General features: G+C 43.7%; 1 protein-coding gene across 1 annotated transcript in view; it reads left to right on the forward strand.

Annotated features, from left to right (window-relative positions):
- Window positions 1–434: 434 nt before the first annotated feature.
- Window positions 435–21,851, forward strand: part of cdh2 (cadherin 2, type 1, N-cadherin (neuronal)) — a 76,434-nt gene continuing 55,017 nt past the window's right edge. Inside the window, exons 1-2 of the mRNA XM_050033166.1 lie at window positions 435–770; window positions 2,368–2,476. Of these exons, the coding sequence (XP_049889123.1) occupies window positions 711–770; window positions 2,368–2,476 (169 nt within the window). The 5' untranslated portion in view covers window positions 435–710. The remainder of the gene's footprint in view (window positions 771–2,367; window positions 2,477–21,851) is intronic.

Here is a 21,851-nt window from a genome sequence, read left to right on the forward strand (position 1 = left end):
AAAAATATATGTTGCCCTTTTATCAGGTGAGAGCAACGGCCCCTCAAAATGTTATCAGTGGTTTTGCATTTATCTACCTTTTCAGCTCTAAATATAATAAATATACAAAAAAATCTTACAGAAATATGATAAATATTGCTGAAATTAAATATCTTACAGATCCAAGATAATATGCTAAAAAATAAAAATAAAAAGCAACAACAGAAAAACACACTAATACAAGATAACACTAGCATAAAATCTCGCCCGGCCACCCGAGCACACAGTGTGACTGAACATTATGTGTGAATATTATAATACTCAGTCATTTGGGGTGACGGTTAACATAAGGGACCCGGCTCTGTCCCAGCAGTGAAATTGGCTGTGTGACCAGTAGGGAGAGACAGTGAGATGGGCGGTTTATAGACTAGTGGCTGGGGCTCTTTTTGCGTTTGTGTCGGACTGGATGGGAGGGAGCAGCAGCCTCAGTACCAGGCACTGCTCTCCCTCAGTACTGACTGGATAGATAGAGGAGGAGGCTGCTACATGCTGCCGCCGCCGCCACCGCTCCTGCTGCTGCTGCTGCTCCTGCCTTTGTCGTAGAAGGACCTTTTCTTTCTCCACCGCGGCCACATTTGAGCCAGACGGATATTCCTTTTTTTATTTTTCCTTCATTTCTTTTTTTGTACACGGATTCCGAAGAGGGGGATTAAGCAGACGCGGGCGTACCAATGTACTCACTACACGAGGGCAGCGGGCTGTTTCTGCTGGCGGTCTTCACAGGACTGCAGGTAATGTAATGTCTAAGCTGCACGGGAGTTACACCGGGACACTTTGGGTTGCTTGTTGTTCGGTGGCGCCGCTGTTCGTTGAGTTGCGAGCCCCGTCGAGCTGCTAGCCTTCCCACACTTTTACATGGCGTGCTTTTGAAACAGTGCCACGAATGTAGCAGAAAAAAATATCGCCACAAAGTAGGTCTAGCACGGCTCTTCTTTAATTCGCCGTGCGCTCGCGAGAGGATGCGTTGTTTAACCACCACGCGCGTTTAAATTAATTAATCGCTTAAGAGGAGTTCAAATTCACAATGACGTAGCCTCTTGTGAGAGTTCACATAGCTGTGTTTTATTGTGTGGAAGTTGGTCGACACGGGCCCACGTTAACCTCATTCTCACTTGGTTATATTTAGTTTTAATATTTATGTAGATTGCTGCAGCGTGTCAGTGTCTCCCGGCGAGTTAATTGCCTCTCTGCTGAAAGCCGTTATGAACAATGAGAAGTAGCCTGCTGTAACATTACACTGTGGTCGGCTCCACGCTATGTGTAGCTTAAGTACATGTAACAGTGATGGGATAGTGTTTGTTTTTCAGCCTTGAGAATGCGTGGAAATAATTTATTTTCTCCACTTATTTGTTAAAACAGTGCAACAGGAAATGGTATCCCTGCTATAATAAAGGATTTGCTTCCTAACATCCATAAATGTACATCCTGGTGCCGTTGAATCCCAGCTCTGCTCCCCCCTCCCCTCTCTGCAAGCATTTTCCATTTAAATTCCTCTGATTAAAAATGGCAAGTGGCACGGATACCCACAATGCTCTTTTTCAGCAGGACTCCTCTCGTTTTACATTCTTTAGAGAGTGCATGCAAAGCAATAGGGCCAGGCCTCTGCTCCTAGGAGCTCGAATCAATGCTGGGGTTGTGTGATTGAACATATTTAAACACGCCTGGACATCAGTTGTGCTCTGCTTGTGGTTTCTTACTGCTAGTCTCTTCTGTCTTTTGTGTGAAATTCATGCTTTACGGAAACACCAGCCCCAGTGATTCACAGACTTTCTTTTTCTTGCTTCGCAACATCCCCATTATCCCTGAGTCTTTTGTGTTGACACCCTATAGAGTTTTTCCCTTTTCAAAAACGAGGCACCGTATTGATCACAGTCATAGCCTTGCAGTTTCTTCAGACATCAGCAGTTGCTACTTGTTGTTTATTCAGACATTCGCACATAAATGTTTACTCCTGCAAAACAGTGGATCGTTAGCATTCACTTTTTATGGCTTTGTTCCTGTACTTCAAAGTGGAGTGTTTGTCCAGAGTGGTGTGTTGATCAGAGGGGCCGACTGGGAGAGGTGGTCATCATAACCCTACCCTGTGCCTGGGCCCCTCCAGGGGGACAAATGGAGCTTGTTCTTGCCTAGCCATGCTTTTTGGCTAATGCTTAACCCTTTTGGCCTCATTATCCTAATTGCGGTCCCTGCTATAAAAACAACAGATGCTTTTGTACAACTGCAGGGACTTCAGAACGTGACCAAGAGCTTTTGGAGGCAACAGAGTGCATTTCTGAAGGTTGATTTATGACTCATTTTTGCCCCCCCACCCTCCCCCTACCATTACAGATTGCAGCAGAGGGCAGGGGCACCCCACCATGCAGACCAGGCTTTTCTGAAGATGTATACAAGGTTGTGGTGCCAGATAATACGGAGGAAGGACACCCCCTTTTCAATGGTAAGTTGGGAAATATTCCGTGCTGGATGCTTGTTATGTCTATGTTTGTTTGAGTGTGCGTGCATGTGTGTGTGTGCATGTTGGCCTGCACATCGGTTGTGCGTGCATGCCTCCATGTGTTACATTTCAGGGAGGATCAGAACAAGCCTGACATATTTAAACAATTAGCTTCGGCGTAGTTGTGTTGTACTGCGAGTTGTGTAGTTTGCCTTGTAAACCAGCTCAAATGTGGTTCAACTTAGCTATATGGCTCCTGTCCGTTTTTCCCTACATGCTGCGTTTTCTTGCACAGCAGACACAGACGTAGGCAGATTGTCACTTGAATGCGAGATCATACATTGTGGCTAATGTGTTTGTGTTTTTGCAATTTGCATTTTGTTAAGATGGATATTAACTGCCGGCTTTGTCATTAAAAGCAGTTAAACTTTGTTGATTGCACCGGGGACGCTTCTTGACTAAAAAGTCAATTACACACAGATTTGAATACTTGCGCAACTTTAATCAAGCAAATAACCTAGCTGTTAAATATTCCATGCCTTGTGCTGGTGCATTGAATTATTGCCATTATCATATGCCACTATTTTGCATAAGTCTTGTTCTAATTCAACATCACTTCAGTCCAGATTCAACCCATACGCAGGAAGTACTTCTGTCTTACTTGAAACACTCTCATACCTTAATCATATGGTAATGTGTCCATTTGCAGTGCTACACTGCTAAGCCCACTCAATGGCAGTAATAACAGCAATTTAAGTATCTGTCAAAATGTTTATTACAGCAATAGTCTTTCTGTGGGAGACCCAGATGTAGTAGGTTTGTGTAATATATAACCTGGTGCAAACAAGAAAGTGAAAAATAATGATTTTTTTGCAGTAGCCCATTACACTGCAGCAGGCATGACCAATACCGCCTCTTTGGAGTTTAATATTGGCAAAATGAGGATGCAGCTACCATGAAACAGCACGCAAGCCTACAGACGGTAATAAAACTGGAATATATCACCAGTGTGCTATTAGAGAGGTGAGAGCCTTGAGGTCATTTGGACCAGAAAACGTTCTCGCTTGTGTTGGATTTCACAGTGTGTGCCTAAAACTTGCACACTGCCGTTGGTGTGAGTCAGATAGGTGCAGGGGGAGGTAGCAATGACGAGAGAAGAAAGGAGAGAGGGAAGAGAGTGCTTAGATGGGTGGGTACAGCTTTCACTGGGCTTTACCTTGTGCACAAGTTTCCGTTTGATCCTGCAGGTGATGGATTTCCCTCTGTTGGCTTGTGGATGAGCCGTGACCGGGGGTAATCAGGTTCCCTTTTGTTTGGCCCCCCCTCTCGCTACCCCCTCTTCTCTTTCTCTACCTTCCCCTCCCCCAGCGAGTTGTTGCTCTGTGGAGATTTCCTTGACAGAGTGGGGCACTCCTGTGTCATTGTAATGCAGCAGGGCTCAGCAGCGTGGGATGATGTTAATGAAACCGCATTCTCTAATGAAAAGCTCCTGTGGCATGTTTTGAAAGACAAAGCCCCCACGGTGTGGAGAGTATGCCCAAAGTTTTCAACTTTGCTTTCACCATGCTGGTTTGGGATATTGTTTTTGACCAGGAGCTGCAGGTTCTTTCATACTGATGCTTCTATAGCCGCATGTAGCAGCCTAATGCTTTAAGTTTCCTTGCATTTCATTAACTTTGTCAATTATTGTGCCCTGGAAGGCCGTAGATAATGAATAGAAAGGGTCTGAGTGAATCTTGCAGGAGCCATTTTATTAACGAAACACACAGGCTGTGTCATGTTATAAATAACCCAGTCAGCTAATTCCGGTAGCCATACACTTCTCCTTTATATTATTGGTTGATAGATAACTTGAAATAGGACCTGTTTGCACATCTGTGTAACACTATCTGCACACTGTGTAAGTGTCAGTTACATGAGTCCTTTGCTTATATTGTATTGCTTTTGACCCCAGTATCTGCATGAGATGCAGCAGTGGAGAGCTGTTAGATATCTTTGTCCCATCTAATTGCAGTCTCTCCTTTGTTATCGATCAAAAGAATACACATCCTGCAGTGTGTAAAACCTGGAAATGGAGGGCAGTTCACATGTAAACAGCTGACATTGTATGTGCTAAATTAAAGACATCCTGTGGAGTTGATGATGGCAATTGTGGCCAGCTAGTTAACATTGCTGTTTGATTGTAAGATTTAATCACATGCCCTGGGGGCGCAAAAACTCAACTTTTCAGATTTTCAATAGATTTGTTAAAATGCATTTCTTCAAAGTTGCTTGGCAGAGCAGCACAGAGTGAAGCCAGGAAGGACAATTATTCTTCTATGAGAACTCCTCTCCAATGATCCATTAAAGGCGGTTACGCTCATTGTTTGCAGATGCAAAACCACATCAGGATTAGGGGGTTACCCATTGTCTACCCTCTGGGGCCCATATGACCTTGCTTTTAAGGTTGGAATATTTGCTCCGGCCTGATACTGAGTGGAAAGAAACGACCAAACATTGTTGCTTATTATCAGACCATCATACAGATGAAAGCAGCTAAAGTCTTTAAACGTTTGTGCAGTGTTTCCTCTTATCTTGTTTAGTCGCTTGATAAAGTGACTTGTTTTACTAAATTGCATTTAATTTCAGGTAGGCTGCAGCTGCGGGTGGTTTGCCTCTGGGTGTCTAATGGAATTCTGGTGGCTTTGGAGAGCTGACACACATTGCACAGTTTTTTTTTTCCTTTCTCCAGATGAGGCCTTTAAAGCGGGGTTGCAAAGTGAGTCAGTTGGAGCATTATTCAGCAGAGGTTTCCCTCCCTAAAAACTGGGTTAATGAAAAGCCCAAAAGCCTAATTGAGCTTAATACAGTCTCTTATGCTGCTGTTCTGCCATCCCTACCCCCAACCATGTTTTGTGCTTTCATTTTTCTTTCCTCCACCCCACAGCCCTGTGTTTTGCTCCTTTTTTCTTCATAATTATGCGAGCTCTGGCGATGAAAGAGAAGTATGGCTATAGTCTGCTTGGTTCAAGTGCTTAAAATGCGAGCATGTCAAAAGGGTCCAGGGAGGCGGCTCCACAAATGAGTCGGGGGGGGAGGGATTTACAGTTGACCAGTTTAATAATGTGATTCAAACAATTAGTGTCAACGTCAGCAACGAGAACATAAACTGGAAAGCGTTCTTGGGCTATATATATCACCGAATTTTCACTTAATCTATCATTAGGTGTAATTACCTCTCTTTGCCATGTTTGTTTAAAGCAAACCTTTCAAACAAACCAAATTTCACCCTTTTTGACAAGAAAAACATCACATTCGTGAAATTTTGCACCGACGACTGAACCCATTTTTATGTTGTTCTGCTTCTCTGCGCTCTGTTAACATTCTGATGGCCCTGGGTACAGCTGGGGCCACTCAGATGTGTTTAAGGGGGCCCCAGTGTTTGGTGAGACGTGACCCTGCTCGACCCTCTCCTGTAAACTGGGCCAAGTGCTCTGCAACATGCTCAACCCCTTTTTCCTGCTCTTAGGTTAGGGAAGAGGCTAGTGGGGGTTTCCTGGTGAGGTATAGATGAATACACCAACCAAAGAGGTTTTGACCTGTCACCAGGGAGGCCTCCCTACCTCATGTTGTTCTGACCTACGAAGGCGATTGCTCATCGTTCGGAGAAACGGGCAAATTTTAAAACACAGATTTGCAGGCAGTCTGCACAGCATGTTTGTGTTTTTCCCCAAACAGCACGATGGACTGTAAATCACTGTTACGGCTCTTGTGGTCTGGGCCAAAGATTATGAGGGACTGCATCTGGAACATTGCAGTATTAAAATTTTATATAGCTCTGTTAAGGACAGGGGAATATATTGATATCATGATATGAGACAAGATATCGTCTTGGTTTTGGGTAGTGTAATAGCCTAAATACTGTCTTTTCCTGGTTGCATTACTGTAAAGTGACGCAACTTTCTGAACTTACCAGACTGTTGTTGCTTTTCAATTGTTTGCCTTTACCCACCATATTACAGATTTGAAAATTCTCATTGTATAAATCCTGAAAGCACCAGCAGTAAACCGACAATATTATCGCAATATATCAAAGTGCTTGTTCAAAAATATTGTGATCTTTGATTTTTCCCCATATTGCACATTATTGAAATATACATTATAGGTTAATAACTTTGAAGAATAGAGTATCTGCTGAAGCCCAGTGTCATAAAACGAGTGTCAGCCTCTGTGTTTGAGGTGTATGAGGTCTGCATTGATGTCTGTGCTAATGCTGAATAATTCAACAGTCAAACATGACTTTCTTAATATTCAAATCCCCGTTCAAAATGAGATCCATGAGCGCAGAGGAGCCATCATACAGCAGATGAGTCAAATAAAGAGCGACATGAGACACTGTGAAGCTCTTCCTTTTTAATGTATTGCGGCTGCTGCGTGTTTCACATATTCTCTTTGTCATTGTGGGACATCAAGAGCAACCCCATGACCACCTCTCTCTTGTCAGTGGGGTTAATATTTCAGCTCTGCTTTATTTGTATTAGCCAAGGCAGCAGTTTCAGTGTAAGTTTGTTGGTAAGAGCAGTCTATTGCCCCCATCCCCCTCTTTTTTTTTCTGGAAGTGGATCAATGAATCCAGGGTCTTTGTTTGCAGTGATCAATATGTTGTAATGAAGGCTGCGCTCCAATTCCCAGCTAAAGCATCACTGCCGCGTTGGAGTTGAATTTGTTATATTCTTTATTGTTATCAGCCTGCATAAATTTATTTTCATCTCCCGTCACTGTGTCTTTTTTTTTTTCCCTTCCTGGGAGCGCCATGGCCTAGATAACCACCACATATTGTGACGGCAGATTGAATCTTGGCAGCGCATGGTTTTGGGAAGTAACCTTTGATGCAGTTTGCCTCCAGTATAACAAGGAAGCAGGGTTGGTTGAGTGCTAGTGTTAGGGCCACCACAGCCATTTGTCAGAGGATCGCAGCACTGTTGCAGTCCTGAGGCCATATCGTAAAAATGAAGTAATAATGTTAGCGTATTAAAACAAGTGCATCCATCTGTGGCTAATTTGTGGGTGTGCTTTCCGAGCCTGCTGGGTGGCATGACGGAATAAGACATATTTTATTGATGTCTGACCTTTTTAGGCTTTAAGTTCTCAACTGAACCAAATGGCTGTCTGAAAATAATCCCTCCATATTTGGACGCAGACAGGTACTTGAGCAATGCCTAAATGTAGATAAAGTATTTTACAGAGGACTGGCATTATCCTGATGGCTTTTCATCACCTCTGTTGATATCGCTCTTATCAGCTACAGGCCCTGCCCTCTGCTATTGGCACCTAGCAGTGTGTGGCTCTGACATTGGGCAGTGGTTAAGGTGTCTCTCTGATGCCTGTGTGAATGTGTGGGGGGTTGTCCTTGGCATATAATTAGCTTGTTCAACCCAGACAGCTCTTGGTGGTGGTGTTGAAGTGTATGGGCAGCTCCTGGTAACAGAGCCTTCATTAACTAGGCTGACTGACCTAGACTGTCTCTATCAGCACAACACTGGAGTGAAAAGCAGCAGCGAGGACATGCTGTTTAATCTGACTTTTGACTAGACAAATGTAGTTTGGAATTTATCTTTCACAAGGGTTCTTGAGGTAACTAGATTTGCTAAATCAAAAAATGTCTACCATGATCCACAGGGACTGGATACAGAACTGAAAAGCAGTCCTTTCACCATACTGCTCCTTCACACAGCCATGTGAAGGTTAGAGGGGTTTTATGGGTTATTTGGTTCTGGATCACACCTGGGCCCCTCTGTCTGTGATGCTGTATTGCTAAGGTTTTAAAAGTGATGTGTGTGCTTCCATCTGAGAGACTGTCAAAAATGAAAAGATTTATTTATTCTTCTAAAACAATCACTTCCTGTTTGCAGTAGGCCGTGACAAGAGGGAGCTGGAATCATTCTTAAGCCCTATTCTCATATCAACTACGGATAATGTCCGAAGACTCAGGTTTGGACATTGTCCGGAGTTTCCCTTTCACACATGCAGCACACAGCAGGAGACTGTCTTTGTCTAATGTGTTCTCGCCTACTGGAAATACTCAGTTTGGCTCAGGCAAGACGTGGTGCCGAGGTGGAGCTTGCAGGAGACAGGAAATGATGCGCATTACACCGAGGTCACAGAGCAAGTTCATGATTCGATCATAAACAACGGAGTCCTTTGCTGCTCCTTTATTTGTCTGACAATTCGGCCCTCACTGACAGAAGTTCCTTAATCTCATCACCTCTCTGATTAGACATTTTCGTTGCGGTCTGTGTGTAAATGACCCTTTATCTTCACCCTTAGATGTTTGCGTCATTCGATTTCACAAGCCTCATTGTAGAAACGGCATCAACACGCCCACTTGCTCGCTGTGAATTCTGTGGAGGGTTACCTGCCCTATTCTCAAGTAAGCCCAATCGGACATTACACTGACTTGTCAGTAGGTAGCTGGTAGGATAAAGTCCGTTTAATGTCCGATCCAACTGATTAGGACATTTGCGATCTCACTACAGCTCCAGACAATACCAGGTTTGCAGGGCATGTGTGGAAGCAGCTTTAGTGATTGTGGTGTTGTGTAGCTGGCTCGCTCGTTCTAATGTCTTCCTAAATGTGAAGAACACCCAGGAAGTGCATAAGATGACCCCACTATGTAATGAGGCCGTGTATAAATAGCTGTATTGACCTGACTCTCTGCATATATGCCTCCTTAATAACTAGGCTAGTGTTATTTTTCATCACTGAAATGCTAGAACAAGCGTGGAAAAAGAAAATGCCAGCTTGCACCGAGAAGACAATACGTCAGCACTATGGAGTGAATTGTTTACTTTTCTCGGGACTGATTTGTGGATTTCAGTGCCATTATTCTTCAGCGGGACAGCCTTTTTTGGCTGGTAGAGCAAACGGCTCCATATCTCTTTCACAGATCCTGTCTCTACAAAGAAAGCCCTGTTTGCAGTGTTGCCCCAGCTGTTTATTGTGCAATACCCCCGTTCGATTTTGCCCACAGTTTCACTCTCTCTCTCTCTCTACCGTGCTTGTTTTTCTCATTATGTTAAGCTAGATGAGAGTATAGAGAGCCTTGGCTTCATTTTACATCGGCAGGCATGTGAGAGGGAAGCCACTCCCCGTCCCCACTACTTTCTCTCTCTCTCTCTCGTTAAATCTTTTGTTCTTACGGCAGTACGTTTAGCCTCAGCTTTGTCGCTTTTAGACAAGAATGCATTCACTTGCTGCCCAGATTTAAATTCAGCAGCACTGAACAACAGACCAACGGCAGACACGACGTCTTTGCAGGGTCAAACCGGGAAGCTAATACTCAAATGAATATATTAATGAGAGTTCCAGCAAATGCAGAAAATGGAAACAGAACTGGCCTTGTGTTTTAGCCTTTTCCTGTATGCGGGCGACACACATAGCTCACATTTTCAAACCTCATGCTGTGTTCAAGAGGCTACATGAATCAACACACTATTATTCCTCTGCTAACAAAAGAGAAATTTGAAGCAGGGACACGTTAATTGACCCAGATACTGTAACCATGTTCACAAAAGCCAATATCCTGCCTGGGAAGAGATGTCTACCTCCTGCGGGCCACGCCAACTATTGTGTTCCAGCGGAGGCTTCAATTTCAACGCACCAGCGGCTCTCTGGACACTAGCCTCTGATGAGTCGCTAGGTCATATCTCGTGACATTCTCCATGCATCCTCCTTTTAGCTGGCCGTCTGTCACCACCACCACTTCCCTCCCTTCCCCTCCCCCCTGCACCACACACAAGCTTTAAGATGGAGGAGCTCCCTTGGCTCTATACAATGATTGATGTGACTTAATTGAGTAATGCAAGGACAGTACTGCAGCATTTAGCCCTTTATTCTACAACTGTTTCTCGGAGTGACCTTGGTTGCTTCATGGCTTCAGTCATGAGTGTGATGTGCAATTTTAGTGGTGTTGGTAATATTTTTGATAGATGGCTGTCTGAGGTTTTGTGGAGCTTGTGTTTTTTTTTTTTTGATAGTTTTTTACACTAACTTGCTGCTGTGTGTGTCCACGTCTGTCGAGAATATAAATAAGTCCCATTCACTATTGATCCTATCATTCCAAGGACCTGTGGTGTGATAGTTATTTCTATTTTTTCCTTTGCCTTACAAAATAAAGCACATCACCACTTTTATTTATGGAATTCATCTTTTAATTTAATCTTTATTGGATTGGTGATAGCGCACATTGCCTCCCATCTGCCCCCTCCCAAACTGTTGGCTCATCAGATAAGCATATGTAGCCTGCCATATTACTTGTCTCAAGTGATCTACTGTTACCAGGCCTTGCTGACACCAGTGTCTGCTACTACCACGCGGATATTATGATTGACCTGCAGCAATTTCTAGTCTCCATTTGAGCGCACACTATGGCAGTGAGCAACATATCGCTCTGCGGCCTGCGTTGTCTGAGTTTATATTATCTCTGCCTCTGTCGATATTTACTGAGGCATTAAAGAGCGTGCAGCATGTCGCCACTTTATTTCCTGTAGCACTGCCTGCTCAGCAGGACAGGGGCTGGAGGGGGGTAGATTCTTACTGAAGGGTATAACTGCTGCTACAAGATGAAGGTCTGCTAATTTCTCCAAACATGTTGAGTCTGACTGAGTCTGCACAAATGAGGTGGCTAAGACAAAGGCATATGGCGTAACAGTTTGATTGGGATTTTGATTTGAATTTCTCTTGTCGTAAATTACTTCCTGCCTCAAGTCGTGAGCACAATGAGCAGAATTGTGGAGATAATACAACGGTTGTATTATCAGTTGCTCGAAATGGCTGTGTTCATTAAATCATGTTGCACTAAATCAAGAGATTTCTGAACACTGAGTGTCAGCAAGACTCCTTCGCAAACCTCACAACCGTTTTAGATTTCTCAACTAGTTTCTTGTTTTCTTTGGCTCTCTGCCATTTTTATCCCAGGCAGGTAAAATGTGCCTGTGTGAGGCTGTGAGCTGGGAGAAGTTGTCCATTACAGCTGCATGACTAATTGTATTAAAATCAATATTTGCATTCATAACTCGTGAATCTCATTCACAAATGACAATGATTTTGCTGTGTTTGGATTAGCGGGTGATCAGATGCATTAAGCCAAACACTCCTAATTTCTCCCTAAATTGCAAATTGAGATTGAAATGAGTCAGAAAAAAGGGAAACCTGCTGGAAATGGTGAGCAAGAGCTAAAAGGAAATCTATCCAATCCAGTCCTGACACAAACATGCTCACAGTATATCAAAATAAGGTTCACATTTTGCACATTTATATCATGATGACAAGTCAAAAGAAGACTGCAAGCAAATCATAGTTGCAGCATTGGAAGCTACCTCCAATATGATGATGCGATCAAGGCCATAAAAAAATACCAGAGAATCTGTGCTGCTTGGAGGATCTTATCTCTTGGTGTTTGGAGGCGAGAAAAGTAGTCTCAACAAAAACTTTCAAGGTAGTTCTTTTTGCAGGGCTGTTGCATTGCATTACAGTGAGCAGGTGTTGCTCTTTTCTGGTACCGTTTTACAGTGGTCTTTAACAATATAAATAAAGCCTATTAAATATACCCTTTCCCCATTCCAGGGAGTTATTTGATTCAATGTTATTATCAAAAATAGCGCTCAATAAAGTCAGAATTTTTTTGCTGTGAACCGAAATGCCAAAGCCTGGTCTAATAATTTACACAGTAACACAGGTTTCCAAATGTTTACCAGCATCCCACCTACCTCTCATCTGATTCCACCCAAGTGCAATACACTCAATCTTATATAGGTCCTGTGTCAGCCCTTCACTCTCCCACTAAGTGTTCTAAGCACTGTGACCTTTGTCGAAGATAAGCTTCCTTCGGCTGACTTGAAGAGTTTGGAATAACGGCCTCAACCATTAATTTATGGCATTGCTAACCATATGAGGGCTATGAGCCAAGGTTATTGACCTTTCACGCCTGTCACTAGTGATAGAGCGAGCCAGACCCAGGAGGAAAATGAATTGAGCTTATTAAGGAGCTGGGCTTTGAATCAAACCGAAGAGGCAACTTTATTTTCCAGGTTTCTGTTTTATTTAAATCATTACTTATTTATTTTTTTTCTAACACTGTTTGACCAGTTGTCTTCTGCCAAAGTCAGAATTGAAAGCACATACAACAGGAGTTCCACTGAATCATAATGTTCCAGCGAGTGTGTCTGGGAGAGATCAGGGTGCTGTGCGTGAAATGCCTGAAGGATTAACACTTGGAGCACAAAACACATTACAGCAGCACATCTTGAACTGAGGTCATTATTATCAGATGAAGGATTTTGTGGACTCTGAATCACTAATCAAAGTTTTGTTGCAAAGGAGATTTTTACAAGACTTGGCTGTTTTATTTCAAACACAAATCTTTTTTGTCTTTGTGGATCTTTGCCTGTGATTTACTTGGACATTTGTAGTTGTAACACAAAGGAGGGAAAGCTGAAGAGGCAGAAAAGCATTTGAATAAAATGAAGCATGTAAAGAATGTTGTGTGGACTGCGGAGAAACAGAGCCATGGACAGAGGAGACGGAACGCATGTTGTTTCAGCCCCGTCCTTCCTCGGAGCTCCCAGTCTGTAAAACCTGGTGGGAGGCAGGGGAGGCATGCATTTATATTGGATCAACATGCTATGATGTTATTTTTTCAGCTCCACTACTTGTGTTTATAATCATACCCAGTCCCTTATGGGGGTCAACTAAAACCATTTTTATTGACTCTGGAGAAGCTTATCTCTGCCTGATGCATTGTTTGTACGTAGGACCACAATCACATCCCAGTGGAAATAAGCAGTAGATAAAAAACAGAGAACTTGTACCGTAAATGTGTTTTTGTTATTAGAGGACATCCCCGGCGAGGTACAACTTTAGGGACATTTTTAATATTGTACATTTTTTCCGTTCATTCATATACCATGGATATTTCAAGTGGGCTTAGCTGTAACCTCATTTAGAGAGGAAGAACAGAGACAGAATCACTGATGCTGCCTCAGCCACCCTCTGTAGTATTCATTTAGAGGAGGTTGTTGAATTTTTCAAGTGTTTGTTTATTTGCAGCGAGATAGCCAGAGGATGAGGTAAAAGGACTAATGCATGAGAATTTTGTGCACTGGAGAGTGCTATTTGTAAATGCAGTGCATACTCGTGTGTTGCGGGGACTTATTTGCATGCTGAGGTGGACTACTTATCAAAATGTACAGTATGTACAAAACTGAAAAAAATATTATCTTTGCCTGTGGGCTACAGGGGTACGCATGAGTGGGAGGGCTATTTTGGACCTGAAAAGCTCCATATCGCAAAAGCTTATACCTTCGAGCGGGGACTGTGGATGTGCAAGTGGGTGCCAGCTGATGGGGAAAACATGCACTCAGGGTATGATCACACTGCAGCCAAATATGGTTGTCACTCTAAAGCTGAAGTTCACACACAGTTCAGTTACAAAAGAGGATGACCAACAGATATTGGAAAAGCAAAGTGAATGCTTGACATTTTCAGCTGAATTTGAGTGTGTATATATTTGAACTCGGTAGTATGTGCTGAAAACAAGAAGTTGGCAACATCATAGTCAAAGCTGGCCTTTTTTTACACTCTCCTCTCTTCCCCTTTGAGGTGTGAGTTGCCTTTTTCCATGCAAGATGCCAGTTACTCATAGAGATAGAGATGAGATGTAACATCCTAACATTTCCAATCCAGACGCTCCCTTTCCACTGCAGTTGCTCCCATTTTGGGCCACTTTGTGGTCTAGGACCAAATGCTGCACTTTACACTGAGCGCTTTCCTTTAAGGTACTAAATTTGTCAGGAGGAAAAGCACATGAAGTCACTGTCGGTTTATCACGAGCTGATGGATGAAATCACACCTTCGGTTGTTTGAGCAATCAAGCCAAGCTAAAAAACACTTCAGACCGCTCGTGGCAGCACCATTTTTTTGGCCTGTACAAATGTTGCTGTGGTTACCGGTGTTGGTAATGGATAGAGACATTGATTCCATTTACCTGTTTATACTCATCGTGCTCTGATGTAATTTAAAATCCCTGCAAGTGGTTGATAGAGTTGTCAATCACAAACTTTCAGTATGAACAGGCTCCCCGTAGTCCATTAGTCAGGAGGGTTGCAGTCGACTAAAGCCTCTTTCCCACTGAACAGAAAACACTCACTTCCTGCTTTTGTATTTAATGGAAAAGGTTACAATCACTATTCACTTCTGTAACAAATTACTCTGCAGTAGTCACAGGTATTTATCCGCTCCTGCTCGAGTTGGCGACGATTGGCAGTGATTAAACTATGACACCAGTAGTGACTGACTCAGAATTATGTCAACTGAGATTAGGCTGTTCTGTCCTTTTTTCCATATGGAGTTTGGAAGGTTTAGGTTTACAGTGACGTTCGCATAATGTAGTAAAGCAGCCAATGTAGCCCTCCAAGCTAATGCATGCTAGCTACACCAACAACAGATCGGAAATGTGACACTTACTGACACTGGTCTAGACAGCTGCCTCCGTCTCAGTCAGACTCACTCTGGGTCTGGGTCTGGGTCTGCAGCTGCCTGTACTGCAGGCAGTTGTGAATGCGAGGAGCATTCAGGGGCCATACACATGCCGGGTCTTTAACCGCCTGGAAACCATGACATCAGGCGCTGGGTGCTACGAAGAGCGCGGCAGCAGGTTGCATCCGAGGTTACTAAGCAACCTCAAGGAGCACCATTTCACAGCCTTTTTACCTGAAATCCTGAGTGCAGAGCTGATCTTCTTCCAGGCGCTGTTTGTGTGTAGGCCTATTGTCCGTGGGACAGATGTAAAGCTCTGGCAGCTCTGCACTAAAATGATCAACTTCTTCTCCATGTTTATCACAGACTGATATTTAGGGAAGAAGGGAAAGATATCTGTCGGGCTGAGATTGGTTGGTCTTCGTCACATGGCATGCGGTGCACGCTGCTGCGCTCTAGGAGTTGAACTCAGTTTTTCAATCTTAGTCGATTGAGGGGTCTCCAACTGATCATTCAAATCTTTGGATTTCAGGGGGCTGCCCTGGACACCTGGGTTGGATTGGTTTTTGACCCTTTTCGGCGCAATGTAATGATGCGCCACCACAAAATACTGTCTGTCTTCGTCCTGTGCTCGATCATCGTGCAAAATTAGTCGGCACCAAGCTTGAAAGAGAGTCTGAATAAATAACAGATAAGAAGAAGTATCTACCATAACATTTTGACTGTGCTACATGCTGCTTTCTACTGTTTACTAACTTGTTTTAAGGTGCTTTTGTGATGCCGAACATGACGTACCAGTTAAAAAAAAAGAAGGACAGAAAGGCATACTTGTCTACTGCAGAGCCGTGTACACTGCTGTGGGTAGTAACAATAGGAAAGGAGTCTATTGCAAATTTTTTATTGGGTTTAAACAACGCAGTAGTTTTGGGATAAAAAGAGTGAGACATTTTTAGTCCAACGATTCTGTTCTTCTGGTAAATGAGCCAACTTCTTACTTGTTGACAAAGAACTTCCTCAGCCGACAACATTCCTAAATAAAGTATGTGTGGATGACTTACCAAAAACATAAACCACGATGTTGACATGGCATTATTACTTCAGTATTTAGTGTTTGTTCAAAGCAACTCCCTCACCCCCAGTGCACAAACACAAACACAAACACACACTCGCACACACAAACACACACGGCCTGTCTTTTTCAGGGGATCTTATTGGATAAACAGCAGGAAAAACAACAGTGGTGGAGCCGTTTGAATGTTTCCCCTCTGTCCTAGCAAGAATGTGTTGTCTAGGAGAGCCGAGGTCAAAAGACACAAGCGAGGCTTTGTTCTGTATTCACCAGGCTTGTTCTGTGCAGAACGTCCGTCCGTGGGCAACACTGGCACACATTGTTCTTTTACGCATCTGTTGAAATATTGCTCAGTTGATTGTTAGAGGGTATTTATTCATGATTTAGAATTCTGAATATTAATTGTATTTCTTTTTGACTGACAGGGTAGTCTCTCAGTCTTGTCTTTTTTTAAATGGAACAAAATGAAAGTTGGGCATTCTGGGGGGTTTCATGGACATAAAAACAAACAGAAAAGATTCATGACCCAAAGTAGCTACATATCAGTGTGGGTGGAAGCGCTCTGTGGCTTTTCAGTGATAGATATTTGATGATACAAGATGGAGTACAATAAAATCCACTTCTGTATTTGTGATGTTAGACTACAGATATCGTACATGCAAGGATGACTTCAGACTTAAATATTACCAATTATTCATAGTGCAAAACCAAATCCAGGGGCCAGTACTAATGTGCGACTGAGCAAAGGAATACTTGAGTGACAAGGCCGTTGAATCATCTTATTTTGAAGATGATTCAGGCATATTTTTGTGCCTCTTAAGCGAATAATCAGTATGATCTCACGGGAAAACAGTGTGGCTGTTGTTGCTTTTAATAGTTAGACAACCCTAACAACCAGAGCACTCTCACGCTGAGCACCTTATGAACAGGGCTGTTGCAGACATTAAAGGGTATGTGAGTGTGTGTTTTTGTGAGTGTGTGTGTGTGGCATTAGGTGTTGGACCCCGCTGACAGCTGGAACAGCATTCTATGAGACTTGGCCACAGCCGATGCAGCGTCTAGCCTCTCTGCAACCTATCCTCCGATTCCCGGCCTTCATTTATTGGTGTGTCTGCAGTGCACTTGGAAAATGCAATTGCACCGCCATTGATTTGTGTCTGTTTGAAATAAGGCGGTCCAGACACTGGGCACATGCATAAGTGGGAGTTTTTTTTTTCTTTCTACCCTTTTTCACTCTCATTCTCTCTCCATTTCCATGCCTATCTCTCTTTCCCTCCTCCACCGCAAATCCATTTTCAGTGTGCCACACAGGCGACACGATGGTTACTTAGCCGCTTATCATGCCTTCCACCAGACCACCAAGGGGTCTGAGCGTGTGTACACAGGCAGCTGTGCACCACTGTTAAACTCCATTCTGTGCGGGATAAGTGGGGATTGGCATGTACTCTGCCCGTCAGAGCGGGTTTCATCTGCTCAAAAATGCGACAGCTGGGCCGAGCTTTTTCACTCCTCCCATATGAGGAAGACAGACAGAAATGAGACATAGAGAGACAGAATGAGAGGAGGGACACGGAGAGCGAGGCTGCCACAGCTTCCTGACTGTGGCTTGGGGCATAGCAAATGTTGGCACATGTGTTATGAGTTAGCGCTGACATAACTGTTTTTAAGAGTGGTCTAACACATTAAAGATGTGTGGCTGGCTCCTCTACTTTCTTTCTTTACTCTTTATGCTGTAAACATTGAGCAGTAATGGGAAGAAGGGCATAGGAAGAGTAATTTATGTGCGGAGGAGAAGCCTGAGATGAGCCCTCCCTCCGGGATTAATGGGAGTCTCTGTCTCTGTTCACAGGAAATATGAAAGGCCCTTTGTTGGTAAAGGGCTTGCTGCTGCCAGCAAATAACTACCCCCCGTCATATCGAAAGTCCCCCAACCTCTAAATTCATTGCCTCCTCTGCTGCTCATCCTTCACCTCTTTTTTTTTTTTCTATAAGCCTATGTGTTTTCTGTCAAAGTCGCTCATTTATGATTCTACACTGTGCCTGCTGTACAGAAGCCCAGGAGACACTAGCTCACGTTGTTAGTATTGACTGTCACTTCTAGAGTTCCGGCCATTGGGTGAGCAGAAGGAAGAGTGGGAGAAATAGTGCAGTACAGTCAGGTGGTGATTCATACTTTCACCATGTTCAGTCTTTTCCCTCTCCGGTTTCTGTTTGATGTGTTTAATTCCAAGTCTGGCTATCATATCAGGCAGGGAATAACTAGTTAGCCGTGGTTAATGTGTGACCGGTGGGCTGTGCTTTTGGTAATGGTTTATTTTTAGCGTGGGTGCCGGTGTGTGTTGTTCTGCGGGGTGGCTAAGCACACCTCCTTAGGCTACGCTAAATAAAGAATGGCCTATCAGTGAGGGGAAATGACTGTTTGGCACTACACTGGCAGCGCGTCTTTCATCAGGTCACACATTGGTCTCCTCACACCTGCGGCTCAGGACAGGAGGGTGAAAGGCTGCTGGCAGGTGTTAATTGCTAAAAAAGACTGAAAAAAACAGGGCACGAGACTGTATATTTTTTTTCTCCTTGCTCTCCTGTGCTGATATTTCACACCGCCAAGAATAATTTCTGAACAGTAGTTTTATTTTTGCACCCGAACCTAAATGGGAAGAATAAAGTATTTCACGATCGATTGTTCTGTTCTCGGTCTGCCTCGCATTTGAATTTCCTCTTTGCTCAAGCACTTCAATAAAGTACACAGATTAATGTGTTTGTTACAAAAATCCTCCTTTCAGTCCGACACCCTGAAAGGAGTTTCATTCTTCTCCCTCACATCTAGCTTTCCATTTCAGCATTGCTTGCTCATTGCTGGGAAGAAAAGAAGTTTACTGGAACATCTCAGTCACACCTGAATAAATCTGAACAGGCTGATGTGTGGAGAAATAGCAGTGGGATTTTTTTTTTTCCAAATGCCAGCTCTTCCCCTTAAAAAAATATATTCTTGCCTTAGATTAAAAAGAATTGTTACAGTTGTTTGGAGCTGTCCGCGATAGTTTCAGCTGTGTTTGCCTTCCCTGCCTCAGGAGCTCCACAGCGAAAGCAGAGAATCTATTGGCTCCATATTGACTTCCCCAGGCTGTCTCCAATGGATTTGACATGGATAACGTGGTTGTGTTTGTAACGAAAGGGGGGAGGGGACTTAATAAAAGCAGGAGACCTCCGACTGAAAAAAGAGGGAGGAAGAGCGAAATGAAGAAGAGGGGAACTTAAATGAAGAGGGCTCAACTTGGCAAAAGCCACTGGTTGTCAGGGGCAACTAAAAGGGCTCTGCCTCCCTCTCACCCTCCCTTCGAGAAAGCTCAGATGTGGGCATATAGTAGGACTGAATATGAGCCTGACATTGAAAGGGTGAAACAAAATACACACATTGGATATCTGCCTTATAAATGATTTATAATTGAGTTTTCGCTGGCTCTGCTCGGAGTGTAGATGGAGTCGAGCTTTAATGAGCTTCATAGTTTCATGTTATTCTATGCTTTAATTGTAATACTGAGGATGCCATTCATTTGTTTAATTTACTAGACTGGGAGCCGATGGCTGGGCCCGCATGGTAGGGGGGAGTTTAATGGCTATCCTCTGAAAAGGATAAGGCTTATTAGGTCTGATGGGCCTCCTGTCTCATATAACCTAATGTGGCCATGATAGACAGAGGATTCTGGGTTTGGATACATTGGAACTATAAATCGAAGCATATTCCCAGGCCCCGGACTTTGTAATTGCCCATTAAGGGCCATGTTTGTAGATGGAGGGGCCAGATGTCCCTGATGCGGCCGAGGGTCCAACGTGGGCTGTGAGGCAGCACGCAGTTAAAAGAGAGGAGGAGCACGGGCTGGACGTTGCCCCTCATTAAAGTGACCTGCTCTCTGCTAGGAGACCTATAAAAAACCCTTTAATGTTCTTACCAGAGAAGCTCCACAATTTGCCCACAATTTCACAGCTGTAAAAAAAAAAAAGGAATTGAATTCCATATGAATTCTCTGCTGTCATAGCTCACGGCACCAGCTGTCCGTCCGTGTTAAAATCTAACCCACGGGCGCCACTCCCTCCCTGTTCGGTGTGCTCCATATGCTACATTGATCTTAAAAATCTCGGCTCCCACTGGTCTACTTTAGCAGAAGACCTTAGCCTGATTGAGGGGGACATATGCAAGGACAACATCAAACATTTCAGTATTTGGTGTAAGATCACATGACCCCCGTGATGTTATCCTGATTGATTTACGACGCAGATGGGGATTCTCAAGTTACTGCTCGGGTCATTTCTCATCCTTTATCCCCTCTTATTTTGTAGATATACTTAAATGTGTGCTCGGTTCCATGCAACTGTCTCTCATGAAATTGTAATTTAATTTAATCCAGGCACACTGTGAGGGATAGTGTGTCTGTGTTGTACTGTACATGCATGGCAGCACCCATCCCTCTCCGAACACCCTATCTCTTGTTTGTGTTTGGGCTGTGAACTCCCGTGCACAGCTGCCACCGGGGCATGTCTGGGGGTCTCTGTAATGCCGATGACCTCCTAATGTGGATTCCAGTGAGGCAGAAAGGCAAATGTTTGTGCTTCCAGGTCTTCCTGGTATCCAGGGTCGCTACAGCTGTCATGTTATCCCCCTTCCTACCCAGACCTTCCAGCTCAGAATGCAACACAATATCTGCAAGCATCCCGGCTGCAGACATGTTAAGATATCTGCTGTTATTTTGACAGCAGCCCGCATACTTAATCATTAGGCTTCCGGCACAATAGCCCTCTTTGAGGCTCAAGTCCCAACCGGAAAACAACAACTGCACTTTTAAAGGAAGGAATCTGATTTAATGCCCTCATAATGCCGTGCTCTCCTATTAATACCAAATGAACTTTACATGAACTATGCATTTTTCGTTAATATATGCTCTGAATGTTATTCAGGGTAGAAGCTAGTAAACTTACTGCTTAGTTACGCTTGGTTAGTGTGCAAAAATCCTCCTTCCCACCAGGTCTTTAATTTCATTGTTTTCTTTTCTGTGGAGTGTTATGGCCTTGTTTGTATGCTGGTCATAATGAGTGCCAATAGAAATCTTATTTACACTAGATGGTTTTAGGAGTGTTGGCCAGCACAGTGGAAAGTGTCCCCTCTTTGGTAGTCTGCGGGGACCACACTGAGCTCTGTTTCTGACGGATGGGTCTTTTAATGTGACAACTGAAAGAAGCCCCACAGTTTCTGCCATGGACCAGGATACAATAAAACAGCTACTAGTAGAGCTTTGCTTTTACCCCCTCCCCTTTGTCTTTGTTTCACAAGGTTTTTTTTTGTTTTGTCTGCCTTATATTGTCTCCTCTCCTCTCCTCCACAGCTCTCCTTACTCTCAGTCGAAAACCGATATGCAATATAACGCTTCAGGTTACAGTGCAGGCTGCAAGATTCTTTTCAAATGGTAAACCTGGCGGATAACGGGAGGTAGTAGAGGTGTGGGTATAGGGATGGAGGAAGGCAGCACCAAGGGAGGAGCTGCTCTCCCCTTTGCCGCCAGGCTAAAAGCATTCAGCTCCTGCCCTTTGTCAGTCCTCACTCAAAGGGATTTGTGATGGGGCTGATCTTTGACCCCTCTACACCCACATTATGTAAATGAATGTACAAAAGGGAGGTATGATACAATTATTTTCCCACAAACACAATTTTATTTTGAGCATGTGAGCGCTCTAACAATGAAATGATTGAAGCCAATGTGACACTTGCTTTAGTCATAAAATGGACATTATCTTTGTGAATAT

The sequence above is a fragment of the Epinephelus moara genome, chromosome 21 (assembly GCF_006386435.1).
Source record: "Epinephelus moara isolate mb chromosome 21, YSFRI_EMoa_1.0, whole genome shotgun sequence".
Taxonomy (NCBI): Eukaryota; Metazoa; Chordata; class Actinopteri; order Perciformes; family Serranidae; genus Epinephelus; species Epinephelus moara.